Raw genomic sequence first — 27956 nt, 5'->3', positions numbered from 1 at the left:
ATGACGGACCTCCAGGTGTGTGCCAGCCAGGGGAAGCCCAGCCTGTCCTTTTCCATTGAGGAGATATTAAAGAAACCTTCTGCCAGCACCACCCTAAGCAGTGAAACCAGGAACAGAAGTAACTCTGTTGAGAGACCTCCAGCCCTAAAAGCAGGGTCACCACTGGCCTTTGGTAAGTACCAGTTATAACACTTCATGAAAATGCTCCTTTCTTTTTAAGCCCTAAAGCTATCCCATTTGATTATGTAGAATTTTTATTCTTCAGCTTTTGTAGGAATCTAGGATTTTCCTAATCAGGTACAAATAATTCATTATCTATACAGAAATGGTCTTTAAAAAATAATTTGCTTTCAACCTTGCAGTAGAATGGGCTCTGCTGCCAGCCTTTGGTGTGAGTTTGTACATTATGAAGCCCCAGTGTCATTGGAGACGTGGGTATGGAACTTGAACAGTTATTGCAGGTAGCTCTCTTCAGTAATCATGAGAAGTGCTTATTGTAACCAAATACAACATCGTGGCGTCTTTCCCTTTAAAAAACAATACTCTTGTTATTAAAGAAAAAAAAAAGAATTGCCTGTCATAAGGAAGGATAGGCATTCAAACTCAGAAGCTAGCCTAAAACTGCTGCAACTTAATGAAGTTGTTGGAGTTTCACTTATATCAAGAGCTGACTGTTGTCTGGAATTACAGCCAAATTTCATGTCAGTACCATTTTCTAATAAATCCGACCACTCATCCTCAAGCAGGAGAAATGATCTGTAAGGGTAATGGTAGCTAAGGAGTGTTAGAATTCAATTGCTGGAACAAGAAAAGAGAAACCATTTGTTTTTAATCATTTCTCCTTTTCATCAGGGACACGAGGCCCTTTCATGAACTAAATAAAACCAGCTGGTAGAAAACTATGATGACTGCGATCTTAGCAAACCAGCAAGTGCTTTAGCCTTTTTGACTTCAGTTTCCTCAGCTTAGTTACTTTGGCCTTGAGTGAACTTTTACCCCACAGAAATTGTCTCTTTTTTTTCCTTAAACAAAGACCAATGGCCAACATTTTCTGGATTTAGTATTTCTTCTTCTTTTCTAATCTACATCTTCCATGAAAAGGAGATGTTTTATGCATACAAACACATCCACTTAACTGAAAAATGACCCGTAGTTTTAACAGAAAATTTTCGCTCGCCTCTCACTCAACTGCTTTCAACAAAGCTTAATGGTACACTTTGGTTTTTGTAACACATAGATATCCTTTCATGGATCAGGACCCCATTTCCCAGGACACTGGATGAACCATCCAGTAGTAAGGGAGAGAGTCTTTTTCCAAAAACCTGGCAGTCCAAGCAACCGTTGCTTATTCACATATTTTGAGCTCTTTTTATGTCCAAACTGGATACTGACCTGGACCGGAAAGCAAACAAGACCTAAACTGGGAAGGAAACTACAGCAAAGTGAGCACCAGGCTCACTAGTGTAACGTTAGTCGTCAGTTGGGCTCGAGCCCAGTCCCACTAATGCTGCCTCTCAGCTATGCTTTGCACAAGATTTGCACTCTTTTGTTCATCTCGGACACAGGGTAAGGTCACTGTCTCTGTACAGAGCTTGTTTCCTGACCATGGGGCAGAGCCAGCCCACAACACACATCTCACAGACATGGGAGCCCTGAGTATTAGGGCTGAGTATACATCCACTGCCTTTGTGCCAGTACCTGCGGCTTCCCATGGAAACCTCCGTATGGAGGAAAGGGATAGTGTGCTGCTGAATTTTCACAAAACCATGGGATAACAGAGGTTGGATGGGACCTCCTGAAGTCATCTGGAAGTCCAGCCTGCTGCTCAGAGAAAGGACAGCTTCAAAGATAGACAAGGTTGCTGAAGGCCACGGCTAGCGTTGCTTGGCTGTTTCACCACTGCTACTGTTGGAGGACTGCAGCATTTAGAGCTTTCCTAAAGCTGCCAGTGCAGATCGAACCTGAACGAACGCAGACCCAGGCCAAGTTTTAAATACGGTCCTGAAACAAGCGAGAGCTTGCTAATTTGTAGGGGTGGTCAAGGACGTAGCTGATGCTGGTGCAAGCATAATGGGGCACGGGTGCCGAAGGAGCCCAGGTGCCAGGTTGCCAAGGAGGGGAAATGTTGGTGTGAGCTCTGTGGGATTGAGCTTTTGTGAGCTGAAAGTCCTTTCCAGAGGGCCCATGGCAGTCACTTTCTGTCACTGGATCCAAAGTAAGACAGATAACACCACTGAAAATGAAGTCAGTACTGTTCATAACATGGACCATAGAACTGCATTTTAACAACGTGAGACTCTTCTCTGGGAACAGAGAAGCGTGGCAGAGACAGGACCTTTTTATATTAAGTCTGTTTCGCGATCAATATGTTGAAGCCCTGTTTCACTGCGTGTCTCGGCTAAGCGTGCCGCTCCGAGCACAAGGTCTGACAAATCTGTATGCAGGACATGGTGGGTTCCTAGGATTGCATTACTGCAGTGGCAGTACTGTCTCATCCCAAATTGCTCCACCTGAGAGTACAGTCAGTTTTTCACCTTGAAAGCAATGCAGGCAGAACAGCCAGGCCTTGCCTTTGATGTCGCTTCATCACCTAGCCAGAGAGATACTGTAGCTGTAGCAAGAGAATATAGTGACTCTTCTCTCCCCTGCTAGAAAGCAAGGTTGGATTAATGTACTTAAGACAATGTAAAATGTTAGCTGATGTATATACACATCATATACACAGTATATACACATGAAGATTCTCTTAACTGTCACTGGAGCTGGGATAACAGGAAAGCTGTAGAGATACTCCAAAATGTTGTTGTACATTGCTTTTGCAATTGAGCAAGGATGTTTAAAAAAGAGAATGAAAATTAAGCTTTTTCAGTGTTGGTTTCTTACTAACACCAAAGAGATACCTACGCTTATTACCCTTTGCTTTCACAGCAGAACTACTGATTTTTGCAGATAAGGTTTATTAATTTCAAGAGTGCAATACCCTATGCTGTACATCTTGGGAAAATTGCTGTATTTCATTGAAGTCATTCAACTTCATGCCACATAACACTGGCATTAAACAAGTTGTGTAAATAGTCAGCCATATCTAATTTGGCTCGGTGCGGGCCAAGGACAGGGAACTGAAATGAGCTAGGGAACTTGTTGGAAATTTCAAGATGGACACAAATCCAGCTGCTTTCCTAGAACAGTTCAGCAGCGGCAAAGAAGGAAGTACTACAAGTCAGAGCTGATTTATATCTTACTGTGGATTTTTAAAACATTTCCCACGTCCCGTACAGTATGTATCTGAGCCAAGCCATGATCTATATGAGAGCAAGAACTGCCACCACACATATACTCGTGGCTACCATAAGGTAAATATCCAGGCCAGAAATTATCATCCACCTCGTCTGCTGATCTAGGCAGTCTAGGTACCAAGATCACATTTGTCCTGAAGTCTAAATCTAGCCATTAAGAGCTGAGGAGATGGGTAGGACCAGAGGACCAGAAGATGTAGAATGTCAGAAATTAGGGACATCATAGACAAAGCTTACTTTGGAGTCCTTTCCCAAGAAAACCCAGGGGTGCTGGACCAGATGACTTCTAGAACTTGCTTCTTACCTGAATTATGCTATGATTCTTTGACAAAAATGATGTTGTGATGTACAGTGTCAGCCTCTCATGGAAAGCTGGGACAGGACTTGCTCACATATGAGAAGATGTCTGGGCCTGACTCCTAAGTTCAGAGGTTTTTGTGGGTGTAATTCCAGTGGGACTTGGAATAAGGAGTGTGTAGTCTTCTCAGGAGTGTGCAACTTCCCAGTTGCAGTATTAGCCGTTTGTGAGTTTACTGCACAAACACAACTACTAGATGACCTGGAACTGCAGCTGCTGATCTGAAGTCTGCTGAAATTTTTGAATTTTCGAAAGACTCTTACCAAGTTAAAAAAGGAATAGTGAACAAGAAGTCGTTTTAGTATTCAGTCTATGCTTTCCCCCTCTTCTTTTTGTCACAGTGACTAGAAAGGGTAACCATGGCCTTTGCAAGGGATACAAATAAACACCCAGAAAGTGCTGATCTCCTCCCTAGTGCCAACTCTTTCATTTTAAACAGAGGAGACTAGCAGGCCTATTTCAGAAGAAATCCTTCTTCTGAAATCCCTGGGAACTTGATATCAATGTGCTTGAAAGTACAGCTGAAATAATTGTTCATTACTCCCCTGGTTTCTGCCAGTGAGATTCTACCAACAGGAAGTCCTTTATCAAGTCAAGGAGAACTTGGGATAAGGATGTTACACCTGGGAAATTAATAGTAAAAGCAGTAACAGATACAGCAATTTTGTCATTTTTGTCATTCTGCCTGTGTTATGCCCTATTATGTTAAGGATATGCAAATTAATAGGAATACTACTGCCACTTCACACACAAATGTCAATATGGTGATTGTTTGCTTCACCTTAGCAACACTACACCCAGCTTTATTGCAAAAGAGGAAACAGCTGAAGGAATATAACTGAACACATACCACCTGGCCGATATCACCAATTCACCCCACCTATTACAAGGGAAAACAATCCACCTGAAAAAAATAGAAAACAAAGGCATAGAAGCATGAGAAAAACAGCACAATAAAAAGCTGCTTGTGCTTAGTGACAGAATCTTCCCTGTTCACAGCCTTAGTAAGACCCTAAAATCATAAGCCTTAAGCCTGCAACAGGTCAGTCTTTCTCCAGTGTTTACATAAAAAGGCTTACATGGAACTTAGGCCATCTGAAATAACCTCCTGCTTCCAAAAAGAAATCTTACTATCTTGCCTGAAATTTCCCAGCCTTTCCTACGCAATTGAAAGTCAAGTCAAAAAAGACCATTTTGAGCCACAAGTCAAAGTCATTCCTGTGCATGACAGTAAAAACATCTCATGTTGTGCCAGGCTGAAATGTCATTGCCATCCCCACAAATAAAAACTGCATTCTCTGGAGGAAATTTTACCCCATACCAATTCATAGGCATTTTTCAGAGCTCTCTGCTGGAGTCACATGAATATGTACCAAAAAATACTCGTTGGCCTAAAGAGCTACCACTTCAGCTAGTCTCCTTGCTTGTTCAGGACAGCAAGCACCAGAGAAGATTGCAATGCAAACAGGGCTAGACCTTGTGTCTCCTAAGTCTCAGATATGTGCTTTAAACTCAGTATCATCTACCTTCAATCTTATCCTTCAGAAAACTTCCTTGATTTTTCCAGCCTCCCTTTAAGGTTCATGCCACTCTAATTTGCTTCTTTGACTTCAAACAACAGATCCTCCCACTCCTTTTCACCAGTTCACAGAGACATTGGTATTTTCCCATCTGCCTAGGACAGTCTTCCATTCCCTCCCTGTTTTCTCTTCTTCAGCCTATAATTAATTATTCTATCCATGCTCATACATAAGTCATGCTCATCACTGGGGTGTGTGAGCACCTCAGAGAAAAATTTTGGGGAGGAAAGTTGTGTATGAAGCATTAAGACATGAAAGAAGTCTTCTATAATTTAGAAAATGCCAGTGTCATTCTTAGAAAGCTTTAGTCACTGCCCATAAGAGCACCTCGCTCAGGTATCCTTATGTTCTTCATTACTGTAGGATATAAGCACCATCAACTCTGCAACATATTCATCTTCGCAGCATCCCATCTAGCAAGGGAGTGCAAGTGGTTCTTAATTTAGGATAGAAATCCTAGGCTAAGAACCTATGCCGACACTGATATCCTCTGAGTTCTTGAGCAAATAATTTAACCCCAGCCCCATGCTAGTCATTACTCCCAGGTCTATCCTTCTCCTTTATCCCACAAATATTGTTCAAAACCTCACCTGTTTTCTCACCAGAAAACTCAAACCTAGTTGATCCTAAAGGAATTAAATTAGTCTCATTTTGCACAATACGCCTCAAACACAGAGGTGGACCTCACACCAGTTTTTTAAGGTCAGCATGGCTGGAAACATGCGATTGTGTTTAGAAGTTTACCAAAAGATTGGTGATAATTTGAAAAGATAACATTTGAACAACCATCCTTTATTGACATGAGGCTTTGGCTACTTTCCAGAGGTCTTGTAACTGCATTTTCTTCATGTCAGTGTCAGCAATCCGTAAAATTCCTATTGTGTGGGCTTTTACTGAGGGCAGAATTGGGCACTTTGTCTCCAGATGTTATCATTAGCATTGCTCCAAGGCTGGTTACAAATAGAACTCGTTATTTGTTCAGAAAATAAAACTCTGACAAGTCTAAAAAGTTAGATGATTGACAATTCTAGATAATGCACCAGAAGTAAAATATATATTAAAAAAAGGAGTTTCTTCCAGTACAACCTGTTGGGATTCACACCTGCTGCTATTTAGATATGAAAGGAGAGAGGGGAACAGCCACAGGTGCTGCAAACCCCAGAGCCTAGATGTGAGTGACTGCTCAGGAGTGCAGTCCATTATTGCATTAAGATTTTAATGTTCTTTTTAATGTTCTTCGGTGGTAATAGCAGACAAACCTGTGCTGTCACATTTGATTCAGGGTCATGCTAACCACGGAACCTAAATTCCCCAATGGGTTCATTATGCTTATGAGTTGCCCCTTACTCCGCCTTTCCAAGCAAAGAAATCCAGGCATGAAGGAAAACTAGATCAAATTCTAGGTTTGCCATTAAAGCAGCACAAACCCAGTTATCTTGTCTCTGAAGAGTCAAGCCTGAGCCTTGATTGCTACCAAAGGCAGCACATAAAGCACTCAGAATTGGGGCTTATGGTAAGGCTTTAATGTAGAAAAGAGAAGGTAAGAGAATGTGAGTATTTCGTATACCTCTTTTGGGATGCTAACAGCCAGACAGCCCCTTGCCTTGAACTATGAGGCTTCCCAGCATGTTATATTTCAGTGCATGGCTTTGCAAAGTCCTCTTACCTTTATAAGGAGGAGAAAGGACTCATACTATGTTCATGAGGGCAGAAAACTAATCTGAAAAATCTTTGCAGTGCCCCTCTGCACACAGAGGTGATGGTGTTAGTAATAAGGCAACACCATGGCAGAAGATCGTGGCTTCTGTGACCAATTTCATCACCACTCAGAGTGTCCCAGCACATGTCACCACTGGTTGCTGCTGAGGTTACCTTTAGCTCCCACTGAGATTGTTTATAGCGCCCATGCTCAAATCTAAGCTAACCTTATGGATGCACTTCATGAAAATGGGTCAATATACACTTCTTTTATGTTTGTCCTGTCAACAAGAGCATGCAGGTGATTTCATGAAGATGAGTTGGCTGTCAGTACCTTCCTAGATATCACCAATGTCACCTGTCACAAAGGCAGATGGAAAATGTTGACAGCCTGGGCAAAGGCTGCTTTTAGGATTATCCAATGCCTAAATCTGAGCGGCAGCCAGCCCAGATGTAGAAGAAAGGACAAATGGACCTGATTCAGGGAAGGCACTGACATTTAGCCTATTTGCTGGCCCATCTTCCTATAGGGTAGATGTACCTACAGGGACATTTAAGAAAGGACCAGATTTTTAAAAGCATTTGGCATCCAGCAAATTCCACAGTGATCTTGCTGACAGATTTTCAGAGCAGCTCCACATATACTGTAATTCTGAGTTCTTCAGAAAAGGCAGCTACCGATTTGGATACTGACAGGGAAGCTGAGCTTTCTTGATCATTCGGTTGTGTGTCCTTAATTCTACAGTCCTTTTTTGAAAATCTCCCACAAGGACCATTGAAAGTTTTAAGGTGGAAGGAAGCAGAGAACATGCTGATTTTGGGGAATCATGCCCCTGCAACATGGGGTCATCCTGGCATTGATGCACAGCACAGAAGGATTAAGGCCATTTTAAATATGATCAGGTTTGACTCGTAATGTATCTAGACCACACTCATGCTTCTTTTTTTCACACAAACTGGAAGGTGCACTGAATGATGGCTGCTTTATTCAAAGCTGTCTTGTGCTGTGTTCTTCACAGATTCCAGCAGCAAGACTCAGTTAGACTGTGACTTACCTTCAACCAAAATGTTTCTCCCTGCCACTTGTGCTACACCCATGGCCAGAACAAAGAAAGTGCAGGCAGCTCACTGCAGGAGACCTACTGACAGCCCAGCTTCCCTCCTGGGTGTGGACACAGGATGTGAGCACCTGGAAAGCAAAAGAAAACACAAGGAAGAAGAAGATCAGCTATGTGATTTTCCGGCGGACCATCGATTTCATGGTGAGTGCCCCTGTATCCAAACTTTCCCCCAGAGTACGAAAAAACACATCTGTTATCTTACAATGGTGTACATGGCAATACCTAGCAACAGATGTCACAAATATTTCTGCTGCTAAGCTGCTGGCTGAGTCACAGGGATGGTTCTTCAGTTTCACCATCGAAAACGTGGAGACCCACCCTTTGAGCTGAAGGTCTAGCTCAGGCCTGCCAACCCTACCAATTTTAGTGATAGGTACTGCTTTGGGCGTTTATTGCCCTCCTACCTGAAGTGGCAATCTATGGAGTTACCATGTTCAGCAGCCTCGCTCCCCGCGTTGTGCAACGCCCATTTCCTGGTAAATGGGCGTTGCACAACGCGGGGAGCGAGGCTGCTGAACATGCCAAATCAGCTTGATGTGTTCTGTACACCTTGGACCCACTGCACAGGTGATGAAGAGGTCATCAGCACGCGCACAGGCAAACTGTCAATGTGCAACAGGTCTGGCATGCTGGATGCGTCAGGCACAATTTTCAAGCCTGACCATGTTGGTAGGTCTGCTAATTTCATTAGTTGTGAGCACTGGTAAACAGCAGTCTATCGCTTAGCCAAAGCAAAGGACAATACAAATATACTTTGCCAATATGTTGCACAGAGACTTTAAGCTAAGCAGGATGCACGATGCCTGAACAAGGCAAGTTCCTAACAGACAGACTACAGTTTATTAGTAGCATGTGACAAAAACTGCTTTAAGTTCTTTAAGTTTTAGGAAAGGTTAATACAGGCAATCATACTACACTCCCGAAAACAGGTTCTCAGTAGCAGCAGTAAGGTGCTTCCTGCATGGTTTGTTATTATTCACTCCCTTCTGAAAGGAAAAAAAAAAGCAATTTCAATTAAGTCCATTGAAGACTCCTAGTGGGCTCATGTGACCGCAGATGCAGGGTTACTCAGCTGGCTTCACTGAGATCCACACATCTTCCTTGGCCCATACTCTGCAAGTTTTCTTTCTGTGAAATAATACATTTGAAAGAAAAGCCTTGTTCCTGCTGCTGCTGCTATGGTATACATGAGTCTTGTGACAAGTTGCTGTCACCTCCTCCTCCTGCACAACACGGCGTCTGTCCTGATGCAGAGAGAAGCCTTATAAGATAACTGGATGTTTTAGCCTGCCTCTGCCCTGTAAGCTTCAGGCAGCTGATGGCAGCTGGGCAATATCATGTTGCCTCCTCACAGAAGAGCCAGGGCAGTATGTATCTGGTACTCAGAGCTGCCTGTGAGTGCTAAAAAGCAGTATATTTCATGCGGGAGGGAGTCCCCAGCCATGGGGATCACACCAGAGCTGGGAGGTGGCTTTCCCAGGGTGACAGAGGAGGGAGGCGGGTTCCCAGCTCAGCACTTACTTAGTGTGATTGACCAGTGCAGTGGTCGGTACCAGCCTCATCAGCAAAGCAGAGGGGGAAGCATGTAATTATCTGCACAAAACTAAGCCAAGCTGAGCAGGCCCTTTCAACGACAACTTACGTTTTAAAGGCATTTTAAATGAAATCCCTCTGCTCCCTGGTGGCAGTGGGGTTTTGAAATCAAGCAGAGGTTTAATGATCTGCCGTCTTCTTAGGCTACTGGTTCCCACAGTTTCTGAGCCTTTCATAGAAACTGGCTGAAGGAGGGGGAGGATCCTAAAGCACTGGACTAGCATTTTCCTTGTGGTGCACAAACAATGATGTTTCAGATCCTGTTCACACACTGTGTCGTTCTTAGCAGAGAGCTGGAGGCCTGGGTTTAAAATCCTTTCCAATGTCATAAGCTTCAGCCTCCTTCCTCCACTTTACGTTAGAGGAAAAGAGCTGGCATCTCTTTTTCTCCTGCCTCTGGCTGTGGCTGGGGTCACCTTTCCCAGACGAGGTTGGCAGCAGCGCCTGCAGGAGAGGTAGACTGGCACCATCCACGGGAGCAGTCTGTAATCCTTACAGCTTGAGCTGATAGCAAATGAACTTCTGTTTCCATGTGTATCGACTCTGCAATGCTTCAGGTGCACTTTTGGCATGGTAGCTGTAGGCCTGTTACGGGTCCTGTAACAAGGCACCCGGGTAGTGCCAAATGCCCATAGCATATGCCATGGAGGCGTCCCCAGTACCTCCCTCACACCCACACCGAGGATGCCTACAAGCGCCCATGGGAACGGCACCAGCAGAACTTTCTGACGTGAAAGACATTAGAAGTCCTTGGCTGGGTGTTCCCTCACCCCTTTGTCACAGCCTGCCTCTATCTACATAAAACACCTGCATAATTTGTGAGGAAGGGCCCTAGGCTTTGACTAAGCATACACATCTGTATAGTTGTCAGTTAGCAGAAGAAATCAAGCATGCCATACAATCACTTTGGAGGTGGGAGGGCTGGGGTTTGTCTGGTGCTTTTTTGGATAGGAGGAGATAGATGATGAGGTGGCTATGACAATATGCCTTTCATGGGCAGGTAGTCTGAGATAGCAAGAGCACCCCAACTGTGACCCTGAGTGTGAATTTGGAGCATATTTCCAGGAAAGCCTGGAACACTGTAGTGTTCCTAAAAATTTGCTTTTCCTACAAAATAGTTTCTGCGACTAAGCGGTTTAGAAATGCAGTGTCATTTAAACTAAATAGATTTATGCCCTTATCACAAACCATTTACAGGAAGCAATGCCTCTTGCACTTTGAACTTAGAGGCTGCATTGTAAGCAAAAAAAGAGAAAAGCCCTCATATGCTAGAGATTTATGCTGACAGTGGCATTCAGTTTTGCTAAGCTCCCATTTGAATTTGGAAGCCTTCGTTCTGACTGTTGGGTGCTTTCACCTGTGGCCTTCTGCACAAAAAGCTCAGCAGAACTTTTTCAGAAAACCTGGTTCTTGGGAAGCAGCGCTGATAAAACCCATTTTAGAAGAAGACCATTCTGAGAGACACCTTACTTCGGAGCTGTGGGTACAGACTCTGCTCAGGCCAGCTCTCTGTGAAATGAATAATTGCTGCGATTTTGTTTTGTGCAACCACCATCGCTGCCAGGGTCTTCAAAACTTAAGAACAAGCAGGGCAAACTCTGTGGCTGCCAGTCAGCATCACAGCAACATGTCCATGTAAACACCCAAGTTAAATCCTGAGCTCCCACTTTCCTTTTAATTCCTTCTCTCTGCTCTGTGTGACACCCTTGAGACTTGATCAGTTCACAACAGCCAAGCACTGGAGCCTGAGAGGATTACAAGTCCCCATGCCTGACCTACGGTATCTCCTTCTGGAGACTGCCACATACAAGATCCCAGCCTAGTTCAGATCCTCATGGGCCATTCTTTTGCAATGTCTTTTATACATGCTGGGTCTGATTGTATACATTTGTGTGTGTGCACTGTAACTATTTACATCCAAAGACAGTGGATGAGTCTGCCCAGCATTGCACATGGGTAATGGTTCCAGTCTTCTGCTCCAGTGAGGGAGCAGTCAGTGCCTTGGAGAAGTCAGATAGCAGCAGCATCTTAAGACACTGTCAGATGCTCAGTCTTGTGGGATTTCTTCTCTGGGCAATAATTCAAATACAAGGTAGATCAGACTTCAATAAATGGAGCCAGCTCCTAATTCCACCAGAAACTGGGTGGTTCAGGCCATAGGGTTCAGGCCATAGGAACAACTGGACAATGTTATTTCTTGCAGCTAATGTCTTCATTATTCACTGTAGAGGAGGCTGCCATATCATCCAAATACTTCCATAGCAGAAATCCTCTGCACATTGCTGACTGGGAGCTCAAGGAACTTGTTATTAATCTAATAGTTTTACTATTATGATAGCATCCTTGATACCAAAGCATATTGACAAATTCTGGTGGCAATTATCATAAAGACAACAGGAAATATAGAGATGATCTCAGTCCAGGAGAACTTCCAATATAAGTCATGTTCCCTCTGTACTGATGCCAGTTGCCGGCATCTTTAGCTTAGTGTTTATGTTTTCTCTGAAGCCATAAATTCATAGCTACTGTTCATTTATGGAAAATATGGTCAAACCCATGTACCCCTATGAAACAGCATGGTTTATCTCTCACAGAACAGTCTTTTCCCAATATGCTGACTTATCTTAATGCATTTATAAAACACCCAAGAGACAATGAAGCACTGTATAATCACAATCCCAGATAAATATCAGCTGCCCAGAATATGCCAATGGGACTGCAAGAAAGGGCACAAGCATCCCATTGTCCTGCAGAACAAAAGGAAGCGATTCTAAATGAAAAAGAAAAGCAGGAGGAAAAAATAAATGCCTCTATATATAATTTTGCTGCCATTAGCTGTCTTACCAGTCTTCTGTTTGTCAGTGTGAATAGTCCCTGCAGCCCTGTGTCTTGAAGTGCAATATTCCTGTATACATTTAGAAATGCAACAGACCATTGGCCTTGTTTTGGTGGGTTTACCTGAGGCATTGTTGAAGTCTGATTCTTTGGTTTTATTCCTCTTTGAAAACTGACTGTTTATAATCACACCCTGGATATTAAATGAAAGGCATGAAATCTGAATCCTTTACTCCCACCCTTCAGACTATGTTCCTGTAGAAGTCTCACTGACACAAGTAAGCACTGAAGAAAGCAAAGCTGACAGCATTTGGGGGACTATCACAAATTCTGTTTGTGGGGGTTTTTTTGTGGTTTTGGGGGGTTTTGGTTTTTTTTTAGTTAAAGCAAATGTTAACATTCAGTGCTTTCCTCAAGCAGCCCCTTCTTCCCGGGGAATTTTGGATCCAAAGTGTACAGTACACAGGACCCAGAGCTTAGTTTGTTCCTGATAGTCAAATCTGTGTCATGTGACCCCTTGTAAAGTTGGTGGCACATCTTGATAAGTTTATTTCAAAGGTCTTGTACTTACTGGCTTCTTCTAAATTGTCTGAGAACTTTTCATTACATCCCTGGGATTTGGTGCTTTTAATTACTGTTCTTTAGAAGTGAGGGCAGGCCTTTTTTACCTACTGTATTAGCAAGTGCTTTATGCTGAAAAGGGAAACAGAAGAGACTACACACTAAAATAATGATGGAATTATTCTTCCTTGGAGGGAGAGCAGACTCTGAGGCAGGGATGTAAACAAGCATGACTGGTTGATGTCTAGAGGTTTGGGAACCTGTTTTCCTCGGTGAAAAGCATTAGCTGGTCACTGTTTTCTCATCTTTAAGGTGAAGTTTGTTAATAGCTGAACATTCAGAGAAAGTACGTTTCAAGCCTGAGATTTAGCTGAATGGGGAAACTATACATAAATCTACCCCAAATCCACTTTGACCTGAATGAGTTAATGAAGGTGCAGGTCATTCAGCCTGGGTACAGAACTGATATCAGCTGTTGGAAACTAACACACACCCATGTCAGTTGGAGTCCCTCTAACCATGGTCGGCATGCTCCCTCCAGGTATTTGGCTGACCACTGGCTGTGCCAGAGTTACGCGCACCACCATCTCAGGGCAGCAGCATCTGTAAACACCGTCATGTCTTTGCTGGCAGATAGGAAGAGTTAAACTCACCAGGGGCTCAGGTTGATGGCGAGCACCATCCTCTGCAGCAAACTGTTCACATGAACGGTTTCATATGTACCATTTACTCCTTGCCAACTCCTCTGACAAGCAGGATAAGAAACTCCCCTGGCCACTGCCATGCGGCTTAAACAGGTTTCTGGCATGGTATTTTAGCATTCCTACTCACACTGCCTAAAGTCTGTACCTCTCTGTATTTCAGCCTTGCTGTCAGGTGATTAGGCACTGTAATCTGCGCCAGGGTGGAAGCAACTCTCTGTCAAGCAGACACTGAAGGGAGGAAAGTCAAGCCTTTAAAAGTTCGAGTTGTGATTCTCTGTCTTAACTTCTGCAATGCCTGAATAGCCAGCAGCTGCATGCTAAATGCTGTGTTTCGCTAGCAGGAGGCTCTATTCAGAGCACATTGTACCTATCCAATTAGGATCAGTCTCGCTGGCTATGTCAGTCCTTCTAAACAAAGTCTGGAATACCACTTTAATAAAGATTAGCCACACTGTTGTACTCCCACCTAAATATTGAAGCACATGCTCTTTTGAAAGCTGTGAGCCACATCTTTAACTCGGAGAGGGACTGCCACGGGTACATCTCTGCACACAGACAAGTATGTTTTGTCCTGATGCCATCAGCACTCTGTAATAATTCTTTGATAGAGTTGCAATCAATTGTTTTTGCTGTGGGCTCGGCTGCCATGAGCAGAATGTCACCACAAGAGAATAACGTTCAGAAAAGCCACAGGAAGGAACCAGCTGGGAGACCCACATATCTGTAATTGGTTGAATTAAAAAGAAGAGAGTGAGGAATTTCTTCTAAAGAGGCTAAAAGGGAAAAACAGAACTTAACCAGATATAATGAGGCTCTTTTTCAACGCTCCTGAGTTTCTTTCCAAGAAACAAATTATACAGTCAACTTTGTTACACAGAGAAAAATGTATTTCTGACAACATGCAGCTAAAGCCACTTGCTTGCTTATGTGACTGCTTTCTCTCTCCTTGTCAAAGAAGCAGCAAAATCTTTGGATCTGGTTATTGCATACTGTGAGAGGGTGTCTGTCCAGAAACGACAAAGAGGATTGCAGCAAGATAAACTGCTCCCACCAGTTTTCATCTACCTAGATTACGTACTCCAAAGCAAAGATGTGCCAGCACTGACTTCCAGCCCTTCTCTTGGGTTTTTAGTTCCTTATCCCTCCAGTGTATGCACCCTTGTAGTGAGACCAAGTAGGCTTGATACAATCTTAGCCTGCTAATGGGCTAAGTGCAAACGGGAGATGCAGTTGCAGAGATCTCCCTGAGGTAGCATTTATCTAGCTGGTTCAAGTATGCAGGGCAGCTGAGAGAGAGCAGTGTGAGGTGTACCATAGGCTATTTGCCTACTCCAGACTACAGACCAGAATGAATTTGCCCAAGCATGGCATTGCTGCAGCTGCATATGTTTTACTTAGCAAATCCAGGTACAAGCAACAGTCTTTGGTATTGATTTGCTCATACTTCTAATATCTTTTAACTGTATTATACCGGACAGTGGAAATAAGCCATAATACACTAAGCTAAAACTGTGTCAACAAGCAATTGCAAATCCTTGGGGTTAAATTCCCCTTACTTTTTAGGAAAGGAATGATGGGGGTCTTCAGACTATGTGGATATTTGGAGGTCAGAGATCACATAATAAAGTAAGTAAGGAGGGACCTCTGGAGACCATCTTGTCCAACCCCAACTCTAGGCAGGGCCAGCTTAAATCAGGGTGCTTAGGCCTTTGTCCAGTGAAGTTTAGAATATATTCAAGGATGGAGACTTCTCAGCCTCTACAGGCCCATGTCAGACTACCTTCATGGTGAAAACATTTTTTCCTGTTATGTAATCAGAATTTTCCTTGATGCAACTTGTACCCATTGATCTCATCCTTTCACTGCACACCTGCAAGAAGAATCTGTATTTCTATAAAGTCCAAATGTTTCAGCTTGCTCCAAGTCTGATCTAGTAATAAAGCCAGATCTGCAGAACACAAATGGGGTCTGTTACTGAATTTAAAGGAGGTATACTGCTTTATCAGAGTGGAGTATCTGGCCCGTCCATTGTCAACAGTAAAGAAATGTATAGACAGCTGTATCTCTAAGCATCTGCAAATGCTGACATATTTAGCTGCCTGGTATTTTCAGGCTTGGTTTCAGCATTCAGCTAACCTGCAAATGACTTTCAGAGAGCATAAAAGCACACTTGAATATCCCCAGCTTTTACATAGAAAATAGCTCAGGAAACTCAGACAGAGTCTTATTTCCCCAGAGACTCTAGAGCCACGTTTGTAAAGCCGATGTTACACTTCCAGCACTTTCTAGTCTTATATCTTCCACCCACATTTTTTATTAGACTGCAATTCTGAATGCTGTTGTTTGCTATGGGATCTCTAAGCTAAGGTCCCAAGGCAAAGGGAAGTATCAAAGCTACAGTCAGAGAAAGTTTCATCTTGCAAGGGAAAATGTTAACATACAGTCCTAGATTTTTTTGTATTTTTTCATAGATTTAAAAAAAAAAAAAACACACAAAAATAGAATGACTGATTACTTACAGAAAAAAATGCACTCTTCTAGATTTCCTACTGGCAAAAGCCTTGATTAGTTCACAGGAGTCTATTTTGCTAGCAATTTAATTTCATTTCCAGTTGAAATCAAAGCCTTTCCTTCAGTCTCTACTGGCCCATAGCTGACCTCATGCTACTGTATTTTGTTTAATCTGATGAGTTTCAGCTTTGAAAAATCTGGTTTCAGTAGGATTGACACTTCTGAGCACTGTGTAGATCCTTCCATTACATAAGGGTGTTGTCTGTAAAACAGTTCACCTTTCAAGAAGGAAAAAAGTGGAGGATGTAAGGCTGAACTGATAGGGAGTTTCTTTTGTACGTCACCAGGTTATCTGAGTCATTTTCGTACCAAAGAAGCTGATATGAGACATCAGAAACTCACAGGTCTATTCTCTCTGAAGCCATACTCTCTAATCCTTAACACTTCTTAGCTGCCAGTGGGACAGAGTACAGTAAGAGATTATCTGGCAGATCCATTCCCCATCCCATCTCCAGCACAATTTAAAATACTATGTGGTTCGAGGCAATGGGTCTAGCTTTCAGGTACCATAAGATGTCCCAACTCAAGTAAAAGTTTCTTCCCAAACTTACACGAGCTGTGCACAGCCTTTGTCTTCTCATTCTCATATGTTCTTTGTTGGATAGAGTTTGCAGCTCCTTCTAGACTCATGATCTTGACTACTGAGTTTGTTCCACACCTTGGCCCTGTAGAGATGGTATTGCATGGCTTGTAACAGCTGATTTCTTGAGTCTATCTAGGCTGATTAATCCAATGGACTCTGCACGAAGCATTCTGCCAGCACCTGCAACTAGTTAAGCTGGTAGCCAAGGACAGATTGGCTCTATCTAGAGCCAATCTAGGATAGAGACATTATCATCTCTGTCTCTGGTGTGTATGAACATACTCTCTATAGAGAAGTCCTGCAGCTAGCATGGCCTAATAATGTAAACCATTCTTTTCTAACCCAGGTAGTATTCTCTGCTTTGGGCACTAAAAGTCTTGGCCTTAGCTTTGATTCCACATTACTAAGAGGAGGTGATGGCTGTCATCATCTGTGCTTACAGGCAAGAACTAATGATTGCTGTTTATATGGTGCCCACCATGATGACGTCTGATCCAGCTGGTATTTGGCATTCACAGAATCACAGAATCACTAAGGTTGGAAAAGACTTGTAAGATCATCAAGTCCAACCATAAAAAAAAAAAAAAACCACAAACAAAAAAAAAAAAAACCCCAAAAAAAACCACCCACAAAAAAAACCCCAAACCACCCACAAACCACAAAACACACCACAACCCACACCAAAACAACCCACCCACACCACACAGCACCATGCCCATCAAGCCACATCCCACAATGCCACATCCACACGCTCCTTGAATACCTCCAGGGATGGTGACTCCACCACTTCCTTGGGCAGCTTATTCCAGTGTCTCATCATTCTCTCAGTCAAGAATTTTTTCCTAATATCCAGTCTAAACCTCCCCTGGCACAACTTGAGGTCATCTCCTCTCGTTCTATCACTAGTCACTTGGGAGAAGAGACCAACACCCACCTCTCTACAACCCCCTTTCAGGTAGTTGTAGAGAGCGATGAGGTCTCCCCTCAGCCTCCTCTTCTGCAGACTGAACAACCCCAGTTCTCTCAGCCGCTCCTCATAAGACTTGTGCTCCAGACCCCTCACCAGCTTCGTCGCCCTTCTCTGGACACGCTCCAGCACCTCAATGTCTTTCTTGTAGTGAGGGGCCCAAAACTGAACACAGTATTCGAGGTGCGGCCTCACCAGCGCTGAGTACAGAGGCATGATCACCTCTCTACTCCTGCTGGCCACACTATTTCTGATACAAGTCAGGATGCCATTGGCCTTCTTGGCCACCTGGGCACACTGCTGGCTCATATTCAGCCGGCTGTCAATCAACACCCCCAGGTCCTTTTCTGCGGGGGAGCTTTCCAGCCACTTGTCCCCAAGCCTGTAGCGTTGCCTGGGGTTGTTGTGGCCAAAGTGTAGAACCCGGCACTTGGCCTTATTGAACTTCATCCAGTTGGCCTCAGCCCATCGACCCAGCCTGTCCAGATCCCTCTGCAGAGCCTTCCTACCCTCGAGCAGATCAACACTCCCACCCAACTTGCTGAGGGTGCATTCTATCCCCTCATCCAGATCATTGATAAATATATTAAACAAGACCGGCCCCAAAACTGAGCCCTGGGGGACTCCGCTTGTGACCGGCCGCCAACTGGATTTGACTCCATTCACCACAATTCTCTGGGCTCGGCCGTCCAGCCAGTTTTTAACCCAGCGAAGAGTGTATCTGTCTAAACCATGAGTTGCCAGCTTCTCCAGGAGAATACTGTGGGGAACAGTGTCGAAGGCTTTACTAAAGTCCAGGTATACAACATCAACAGCCTTCCCCTCATCCACTAGGCGGGTCACCTGGTCATAGAAAGAGATCAGGTTGGTTCACTTCAATCACATCATGGTCCACTTCAGTCATCCCGTTTCTACAGAGTCTAGTTAAAGTATGAGACAGAAGGGTTTATATTGGGCTAAATCATTATTTGCTGTATTCTGATGGAATACTAAAATATATATTTTTTTTATCTGATGTGACATCTTAGATTTTAAAATGTAAACAGTTTCTTTCTTGCTTTGCATAGTCATGAAATTATATTTTAGTTCATTAATCTAATACTTTTTTTAAAAAACCAAACATGGGGCTTTATTTGCTAATTCAGAAATCTTCTGGGAGATAAGCAGGTTTGTTCTCTTTCTCCTGAAGGCTTTCTCAATGCTAGAAGTTACATAGACTGCCTGGGCATACAAAACCTGGCAGGACAAGAACCTTGCCAGCATCTCAAAGGTTTATGTACAGCTGGGACCACAGGAACAAGGATGTGGTCACAGTTCAAGCTTGGATCTCTTCCTTCACTCAGGAAATGTTGTAGATAGACTGCAGCTTCTCCCAGGTTTGTGGAGTCAGTCTTCTACCCTGGATAGAGGCAGGAGCTCAGCTCAGTGTTCAGGGAGATGTACAGGACCATCTCAGGGAGGCCTCACTTTTCTGAGACCATGACAAGGTCAGGGCAAACTTCACTTGTCAGGATCTGCTATACGAATTGCCCTGTGCTAGAGAAATACAAATACCATATGTCGTAATAATACAAATATAGCAGAGAAATTCATTACTGTATGACAGAACATTACGTGCTTTACAAAATATCACCTTGATACTCAATCTTACCTGCCTGCAGTATCTCCCAGCAGGATATGGAGGCCAGCCCCCACAGAGAGGTGTGAGGTGAAAATCTTCCAGACAAAAGACACCATTATTAACTGTTAGCTCTACCATATCTACAATGGATGTAGTGTCCTGAGATTCATATTCTCAGCACTCATACTTCCCTTTTAATCCATATAGCAATAAATCCCCCTTACAGCCGCCTTTTGGGAAGGTTCAAGTAGATGCAACTTTGTAATCAGGGCTTCTTAGGAGAGAGAGTGACCATTGCTATCTTCAGCATAAAGACACAAAAATATTTCTCATTTCAGATCTCTGCCCCAGTAGTGCCAGCAAGACTCAATGTAAATAACATTTTTCCCTTGGGGCTGAAGGCAGTGCTGCAGTCTAATGAGTAGTAATTTGATAGGCTGGTGAAAAGTCTAATGATATGGATTAAACTGTGTTGGACATGAGCTTTATTAGGCTGTTTCTGAGATATGGGATTATTGACAGTGTTTACAATAAATGACGCTCCTCAGTTATTCTTGCATGACTGGTTTCCTTTCAAAGTACCCAAAAGGTTTAGAAAAGATGAAATATTCACAATGGAATATATTCACTTACTGGTCCTCAGATATTGTGTCCTAGGCACCTTCCTACTAAGTCATTGGACAGAATTTTGTATTCCTTATTTTCTGTGTCAACAGAATCACAATGAAGTTTGAATTACAGCATAAAAAATGTCATTTTCTCATTGGCACAGAGCCCAATTTATATTGGCCAAGGCATTTAGCTACCTTTTTCTCTGCTTTCGCCCCCAAAAGGAAAAGTTTATGCTAACGGTAGAACAGAAGGGGAAAAAAAGTACAAAGTCTCTTTGAGGGACTATGCTAACCTTCTCTGGTTAACTGTTCCCATTAGGAAGTGTATCCATCTAGTTACATAGTATGAATTGGCAATTGTCATCAGACCATGGAAGATCAAAAGCAGATATTCAAAAAGGTCATTTTCTTGAGCAACATGGTGTCATTGCCAATTACTTCAGGTCATTGAGTAGCAAGCTCATCATAGTCACTAGTGATATTAGAATTTTTATGCTCCTATCAGGCTGCAGTTTTCCAAGCTCATTAGAAAAAATCCCTATGACAACGCTTGGGCCATGGCTTTTTGCGCTGGTCATTCAATGTTGTCCGGATGATACTCCATATGTGCATCAGAGAAGATTCCAGCCTTGGGACGAGGCTGAACTTCACGTTCTGCAGATCAGCTGCCTTAGAGCTCACTTCTGCTGCTCCTTTCTCCTCCTCCTTGCAAGACATCAGCCCTTCAGCATCATTTCAGAGCAACCTAGATCTTGTTCTAACTTACACCAAGCAGCATACAGGGTTCATGATCTAAATAAAATACCCTGGTGTAGGAGGACATTTTCAAAACAGTGTAGGAGTGCTGAGGGAAGCCTTTAGTATGGTCACACCATAGCAGGTGAAGGAATGGAGCAGCCTAAGAGTCCCCTTAGGAATTTACAGCGCCCAGAGTTCCCCATATGCTGCTCCATGGGTTTTAAGGCCTCGTAGTTCTTAAGGTTAATCTTGTTTAGAAAGTCTCCACACCACAACGGTGCAGTCAGAATACCATGACATTTAAGGTAAGGTAAGGTAACATTTTCAATGCCACTGTCACACTGCAGTGAAACTGCTCGATATTCCTAAATACTGCCGAAGGAATGGTATGGGAAGAGAGCAGCAGTCAGTCAGTCTGGAATGGTTGACTTCCCTCCACACCATGCACACATTTTGGGTACTCTTTGATCTTGCTGGCGTACAGGAGGAGTAAATTCATCAAAACTGATAGAGTAACAATGGAATAAAAGAATACCTCAGAGCTTGAGGAAAGCTTAGTAAGACCAGTGTGACAGGAAAAGATAAGGGTGGAAAATTTGTGAGCTGAAAGAAAGATGGTGATTCATTACAGGCATGAGAACAGCACCAAGACAAAATGGATTATCTACTCTTTCATTCCATTTACATTAAGTGTTTCTTCTTAACAATAGTTAATAAAGGATTATAAATTAGCAACAGATGTATGCATGTGACAGACAGGAGCAAAAAGGGGTCAAAGGCTGGTCCAACACTAAAGGACTTCGATGACAAACCTATTTCAGGGCTAGTGTGGTTAAAATATACATAGGGTTTTGTAGCTGTTGACATGCAGTGGATCAATGGAATTAGCATTTCAAATGGGCACTTTTGACTCACTCCTTGAATGATAAAGGAGTTCATTTACATTCACTGTTGGGTCAGGAGACAGTCACCTATGGTAAGCAGATCTTTAGAAGGTGTTGGACGTGTCATTCCAGCTGCATAGCAATTTACAGAAATTGCTGAATCTCTGAATCTGCTTGTGGCCCTGTGGCCTTTTCCTATAAAATGTGATGTACCTTTCCTTGTTTGCACAGTTGAGAGGAAACGGAAACGGAGAATCCGGACAACATTCACAGCTGAGCAGCTCCAGGAACTGGAGAAGATTTTCCAAGTGACTCACTACCCGGATGTCCATATTCGCAATCAATTGGCAGCAAAGATAAACCTTCCAGAAGCCAGAGTTCAGGTACATTGCATGTCTAAAAGGCTATGTTCACTGCACCAATTCTTTATTCAAAGTATGTTCTTAATAGTTTATACCTGGGTGACAACACTAATGAAATACGTGACCTCTCTGTTACCTTACAGAGGAGGCCAGTACCACTGTTCTCCTTCTACAAATAGGGAAAAAAGTATTTGTCACCCGGCTGGGACTAACCAAATGGGATTAATCAAAAGGTTAACAGGAGTTCTAAGCATACTAAATGCATAGCAAATAGGAGCTACAGATGGTTATGAGCAACCTGTTGGACTCTGTATTGACAGAGCGGCCATTTATGAAAATATTTATTAATCATTTATCAATCTTTTATAGACTAATGTACATCCAGTACAAACTGTCATCCATATCCATCTTCTACAGGGTCTCAAAAAAAGTGAAAATAACTGCCCAAATGAAAATGCTTTCTTACTGTTCTGTATTTTGATATTGCAAGCTATAAATGCCCTGAATGTAATTTCAGTGCATGGAAACTAATCCAGTTCCCCCCAGCTGTAATGTAGTCTTGCTGACTGAACTCAAAATTGACTCCAAATGTTTACTGCGTATGAAATCTGCTACATTAAAATATACAAACCTCTCTGTTTTGGAATTTGGTGTTGTTTACCAGACAATGTTGTGATGATTTTTGCACGAGGCAGTTTCTGTACTCTCCATAATGCTAGAATTGTGAGTGTACTTCTATGCACATATCCCACTTTAACAATCAAAGTTCAACACAGGGTATTTTATTGACTATGACATGCCTGGGACTATCAACTAACCGTGATGATATTACTTCATAGTTAGGTAACAGGGAGAATTGGAACAGCACAGCCATAATATGCCCATTAGCGATATCAGTGCACCCACAATGCATTTCCAATGGTATAAAGCACAAGCTGGGCTACTACTCAGTGTTCCCAACAGAACAGCAAATCACATGAAAGAACAGGACAATCTTCTGCTTAGAAATTTATTTATAATCTGTAGGGGGAAAAATAAAAAAGAGTTCTTATGGGAAACATCAACCTGCGATGTATATGAAGGAAGTAAAAAGCCCCTCGTGTATGACTTGCAGATGGCAAATTCCCAATTCAGACAGTGTTACACATGACACAGGAAATTCTGTGTTTGACCTCATCCTGGCTGATAAAGGGAAACTAGCCACAGAACTAAAAATTAACAGTAATTTAGGTACAAGTTACAAGTTGTTACAATTTTGATTGATTGCGTTTGTCACATACAAGCAAAATAGAGTGCAGGGAATTCGTATATGCTCTTGGTACTTTGAAATAAGAGTTTTGACAAAGCTAAAAGCAGTGTAATTCAAATCACCTCAGAGAGATAATTTAACTACAAAAAAAAAGTGAGCAACCTTTGGGTAACAAAGCGAAATGTTTCATAACTGTGAAAAAGCTTGTGTCCTCCAATCAAGAAACAAAGGTATGATTGCTGTGGAACAGTTTAAATGGATAGATGGAATTATATCCCTGCGTGTGTGCATGCATACATGCAACAAAAAATGAAGAATGCTGGAGGAGTAAACATTAGAAACAAGAAATTATAAAAAATTAATAAACAAAGCAGAAGGATACAGGCCAAAGCTTTGGTCAGAAAAATTAAGGATCATCAGAAACTCAGTAAAAGTCCCTTAAGAACAAAAAACAAAAAAAGTGAAAAATTATATTGATCTGTTACTTTATAGAAACAGTGGGACTGTCAAGCATAACGCAGAAATGGCAAAGATGTTCAGTCACAATTTCTTCTCTATGCTTGGAAATATGTCAGGTAAGGTGGTAGTGTCACAGAAGGATTATGAAACACTTTCCTTAAGGACAATGTTGAACAGCAGCTGCTACAGTCAGATATTTTTGAATCCGGACATCTAGGTGACTTACTTCCAGTAGTTTTTAAAAAGCTGCTTGAGAAGCACTTTGTGTCATCAGTGTTGATATTTAATCACTCCTGGAGCACAAGAGACATTCCAGGGGCCTTGAAGAAATCTAGTGTTGTGTCAGTATTGAAAGGGTAAACAGGACAAGCAGATAATGACTGGCCTGTCAGCCAAACATTGATTTTTGGCAAAACAACATAAAGCCGACAGGAGTCTCTGTTAATGAGGAATTAAAGAAAGAGTAACATATTTAATACTTATCAACACTGTTTTATGGAAAATAGATGTTGTCCAACTCGTCTTTTTATGATGAGACTATTGGTGACAGTTTTAAACTGGAAGAGGGTAGATTTAGATGGGATACTAGGAAGAAATTCTCTACAATGAGGGTAGCAAGACTTTGGAACAGGTTGCCCAGAGAATTTGTGGATGTCCCATCATTGGAAGTGTTCAAAGTCAGGTTGGCCAGGGCTTTGAGCAACCTGATCTAGTGAAAGATGTCTCTGCCCACAGCAGGGTGGTTGGACTAGATCATCTTTAAAATGTCCCTTCCAACCCAAACCAGTTCTATGCTTCTATGGTTCTATAATTCTATGTATTTGGTTGATAAAGGTAGTAACATTGATGGCATGTCACTGTAAGGACCTTGCCTTGTCCCTACGCTCTGCTTGGGTTAAGAAAACAGAGCAGATCAAATGGCATGTGCTAGTAGACAAAAAGCTAGATCTGCAACAGGCGTCCAATTGCAAATGAGGACATTTCAAAGGTGGTCTCTCATAGGAAGCATTTACTGACACAAACATGAATTTGAATGACCTAATCATAAAATCTTTCATGATAGTGTTATGAAATGGTAAGAAGATTAGGGGACTGGAAAATAATGAAAAAGCTGATTCTTTAGTACAGCAAGCTCCAGATCATTGGTCATGTGTCTGCAAGAGAACAACAAAAGGACAATCTTACAAGGCAACAAATGGAGGCCATTCCTACAACATGGGGCATGCCACTCTCCCTCTACACTCTGTTTTAGACCTTGTTTCCTTGGACAACCTGCTGAACATTGAGAGGGCAAATGAGTCTTTTGTGAAATCTCAGGCAGGATTAAGGAAGCACTTGTCCCTGACTTTAGCACTGGTGTGACTTTTGTGAACACACATGGGAATACTGCACCCTATCTCAGTGCCATAGTTCAGGAACACTGGAAAAATCAAGGTTATTAGTGTGCAGAAAATAAATTATATCAGCAGCTTGACATCTGTGTGTAGACAGAGCATTGAGGAATAGGTTTAAATCCCAGCAAAAGGAATTCAGGATGGGCATTGAGAAATCATTTTAGGGGTAAGGGTGTTGGAGAGCTGGTTGGGCAAAAAAGAGCAGTTTGACCTGTGAACACAGCTTTGCCTTTATTAAAAAAAAATCCCTGAAGTGAGGACTTTATCCCATGTGCAGACTTTGGAAGGAGCACTTCAGAGGTTGAATTTTTACTTCAGTCTCCCCTCTGCCTTCAATCACTTTGTTGATGTTAAAGAGGAGTCATTTTTAAGGTGTTGTTTCACCATATAACTCCTGCATGGTAGAAAGGGAATGGAGCAGTTCATACAGACTAAGCAGTTCTCAAATACATGCAAACCCAGATAAACAGGACTGTCCTTTCAGTAACCTCAGATACTGCTAACTATCAGCAATATAACAGAGGGCTCCTGACATTCCCATTACTTCCTGGGGAAGAGTTGTAGAAATAATTGAGCTGCTCATTATTGGGTTTAAAATACATATATATTTACATCCAACAGCATCTGGTTTTGATCACTAACACCTTGTGTTCATGTGAATCACTTGCCTAGAAAGAAATGTTTACATTCAAACAGCCAAGTTCCTAAGCCAGCTAGATACTACAATGAAAAGAGGATTCAACTTTTCACAGCAATGCAACAAGATGCAGCACTGTTGCTGCACAATAAATATTTGTGTGGCTCAGCCAGAAGCCACATAGGTCAGACCAGCTGACAGATGAAAGTAACTCCCTTGAGAAAATTAGGTGTCTGTTTTCCAGTGCAAAAGAGATGGCAGATAACATACTCAGACTGCTGAGTGATTTAGAAGGTGGTATCCCCATGGTTCTTTTGCTGAGGTCCCTTACGTGAATTTCAAAATGTTACCAGCTAAATATAGGAAGAACCCTGTTACTACACCCCCACTGGTGACACTTTTTTATTGCAGCCCAGCAAAACATCTAGGTGGGTCTTATCCCAGTCTATGCACTTGGGAACAGGGTGAAAGAGCCTTGTCATGCAACAAATCACACCTCCTAGAGAAAACAGAATGCTGTGTGCCTTGACCGCTTCAAAGCTTTGACCGCGAAAGGATCTGCATTCCCAGGAGAGCCCTGGAAGACCTGCTGCACCTTGTGACACTGTCTTTCCTTGAACAGGGAGATCCTAGCTTTTCTATGAGCTGTGAGAAAAAAGAGGTTGTCATGATAGTCCAGAGATCCCATATGCTACGCAAAGTGTGAAAGGTGCTGTGTTGAACCCCATGTTTTCCTTTAGGTTCAGTCCCTGGTTCTGCTGAGCTGCAGGTCAATGTTTTCTGATGCTCATTTAGAGAGTAGGGAAAGTAGTTGGGTGTGAGCAGTTCCTTCTGCACCTGCTGTTCATTTCTGTGCCTTTTCTTTCTTGCCTGTATCCAGATCTGGTTCCAGAACCAGCGAGCAAAGTGGAGGAAACATGAAAAGTTTGGCAACTTCGGTGGCCTTCAGCATCTGACAGAAGTTGATTTCATTCCTGCTCCCAAGTCAGATATCACAGTGAGTATCAGAGGCTATGTATAAAGCCACTGAAGGAGAGATAGCTATCCTTCACCAGGTCACCTCTTCACATGGGACTATCCCAGAGAAGGAGGACTGGAAAAGACAAAAACGGCAATACGATGAAGAGAAATCCCAGCAAATATGGTCAAATAACACAATTCTTCATGAAATGAAACCTGTTTTGTAAATATGCTGCAAGGTGTGTCTTGCAGGATGATCCTTCCCCATTTTACTTCTAAATCACTTCCCTGTAAATCATACTTTGGATCAAAATATCTTTACCATGCGAAATTTCCTGAACAGGAAGAAATATGACCTTTGCAGCCACAAAGCCATGTTTCTTAATAGACAGTATCACTTTACAACGTCCAGCCTTGTTAGGCTGACCAGCACTTTTTGCCATTGACCCACATCCTTGCTAAGCCCAGGACAGTTAATATTATCTAGGCTGGCACACAGGCTCTTTCCCTGACAGGAATTTTTCCATGGCTAGAGCAAAGGGCATTTCACCTTACTTACTGGGTTTTAGGGAGTCTATTCTTCTAAACTTTTCTTCTTAATTACTGACCACCAGGGAAACAAATAAGTTTGATCATAAATTGTATCTAACTAAAAGTCTGTGTTGACTCGCCTGAGACTGCATTTTTATTCTTGAAAGGCTCCTAGCGTGATGCCAAGAAAGCTCGCTGCTGCCATCCCTGCTGCGGGGTACTACTCACCGCTGCAAGGGCAGCTGACAACTGCCTGGCTGCCCAGCACGCTGTCCTTCATCCCCCACCGCTTGGAGCTGCTGCCCTTCCCTAAACGGTACTTGCTCTTCAACATCCTTCCCCCTTACAGCATGCCGCTACCCCGCAAGTTGGAATTGGAAAGGAGCAGTATCTGCGCCAGCTCCACATAGAGGAGGATACAGGGGAGTGGGGAACTTTGGGGGCATGCTTTTCTAGCCCATGATCATTTTGGAGGTGTGCGGTTCCTCTCCTCGAACAAGCTTGCCAGGATGATGGTGACCTGTGACACTAGGTCAGCTTGCTGCAGAAGTGCCACCGCAAGTCGCCACAGCCTAGTGAAAGTGGGCATGAGCCACCATGGACTGGGAAGGACCTCCCCGTCGACCTGAGGAGCAGCATACTC

At 42.8% G+C, this 27956-nt stretch overlaps 1 protein-coding gene across 1 annotated transcript; it reads left to right on the top strand.

The window, feature by feature from the left end:
- Nucleotides 1–27723, top strand: ISX (intestine specific homeobox). Its single transcript, XM_059816705.1, has 5 exons — nt 1–172; nt 7952–8194; nt 21953–22104; nt 26703–26819; nt 27481–27723. Exons 1-5 carry the CDS (start codon nt 1–3, stop codon nt 27721–27723), a joined length of 927 nt encoding a protein of 308 aa, XP_059672688.1.
- The last annotated feature ends 233 nt before the right edge of the window (nt 27724–27956 follow it).

Source organism: Gavia stellata, chromosome 4 (assembly GCF_030936135.1).
Source record: "Gavia stellata isolate bGavSte3 chromosome 4, bGavSte3.hap2, whole genome shotgun sequence".
Taxonomy (NCBI): Eukaryota; Metazoa; Chordata; class Aves; order Gaviiformes; family Gaviidae; genus Gavia; species Gavia stellata.
The sequence above is the reverse complement of the archived record's forward strand: the minus strand, read 5'-3'. Positions and strand labels throughout refer to the sequence as shown.

What these genes read in the sequence shown, in the direction of transcription:
- ISX (XM_059816705.1), top strand. Translation starts at nt 1, where the DNA reads ATGACGGACCTCCAGGTGTGTGCCAGCCAGGGGAAGCCCAGCCTGTCC. An exon ending in GGCGGACCATCGATTTCATG is followed by an intron (nt 8,195 to 21,952) that starts GTGAGTGCCCCT and finishes TTGTTTGCACAG; the next exon opens with TTGAGAGGAAACGGAAACGG. An exon ending in TTCCAGAAGCCAGAGTTCAG is followed by an intron (nt 22,105 to 26,702) that starts GTACATTGCATG and finishes GCCTGTATCCAG; the next exon opens with ATCTGGTTCCAGAACCAGCG.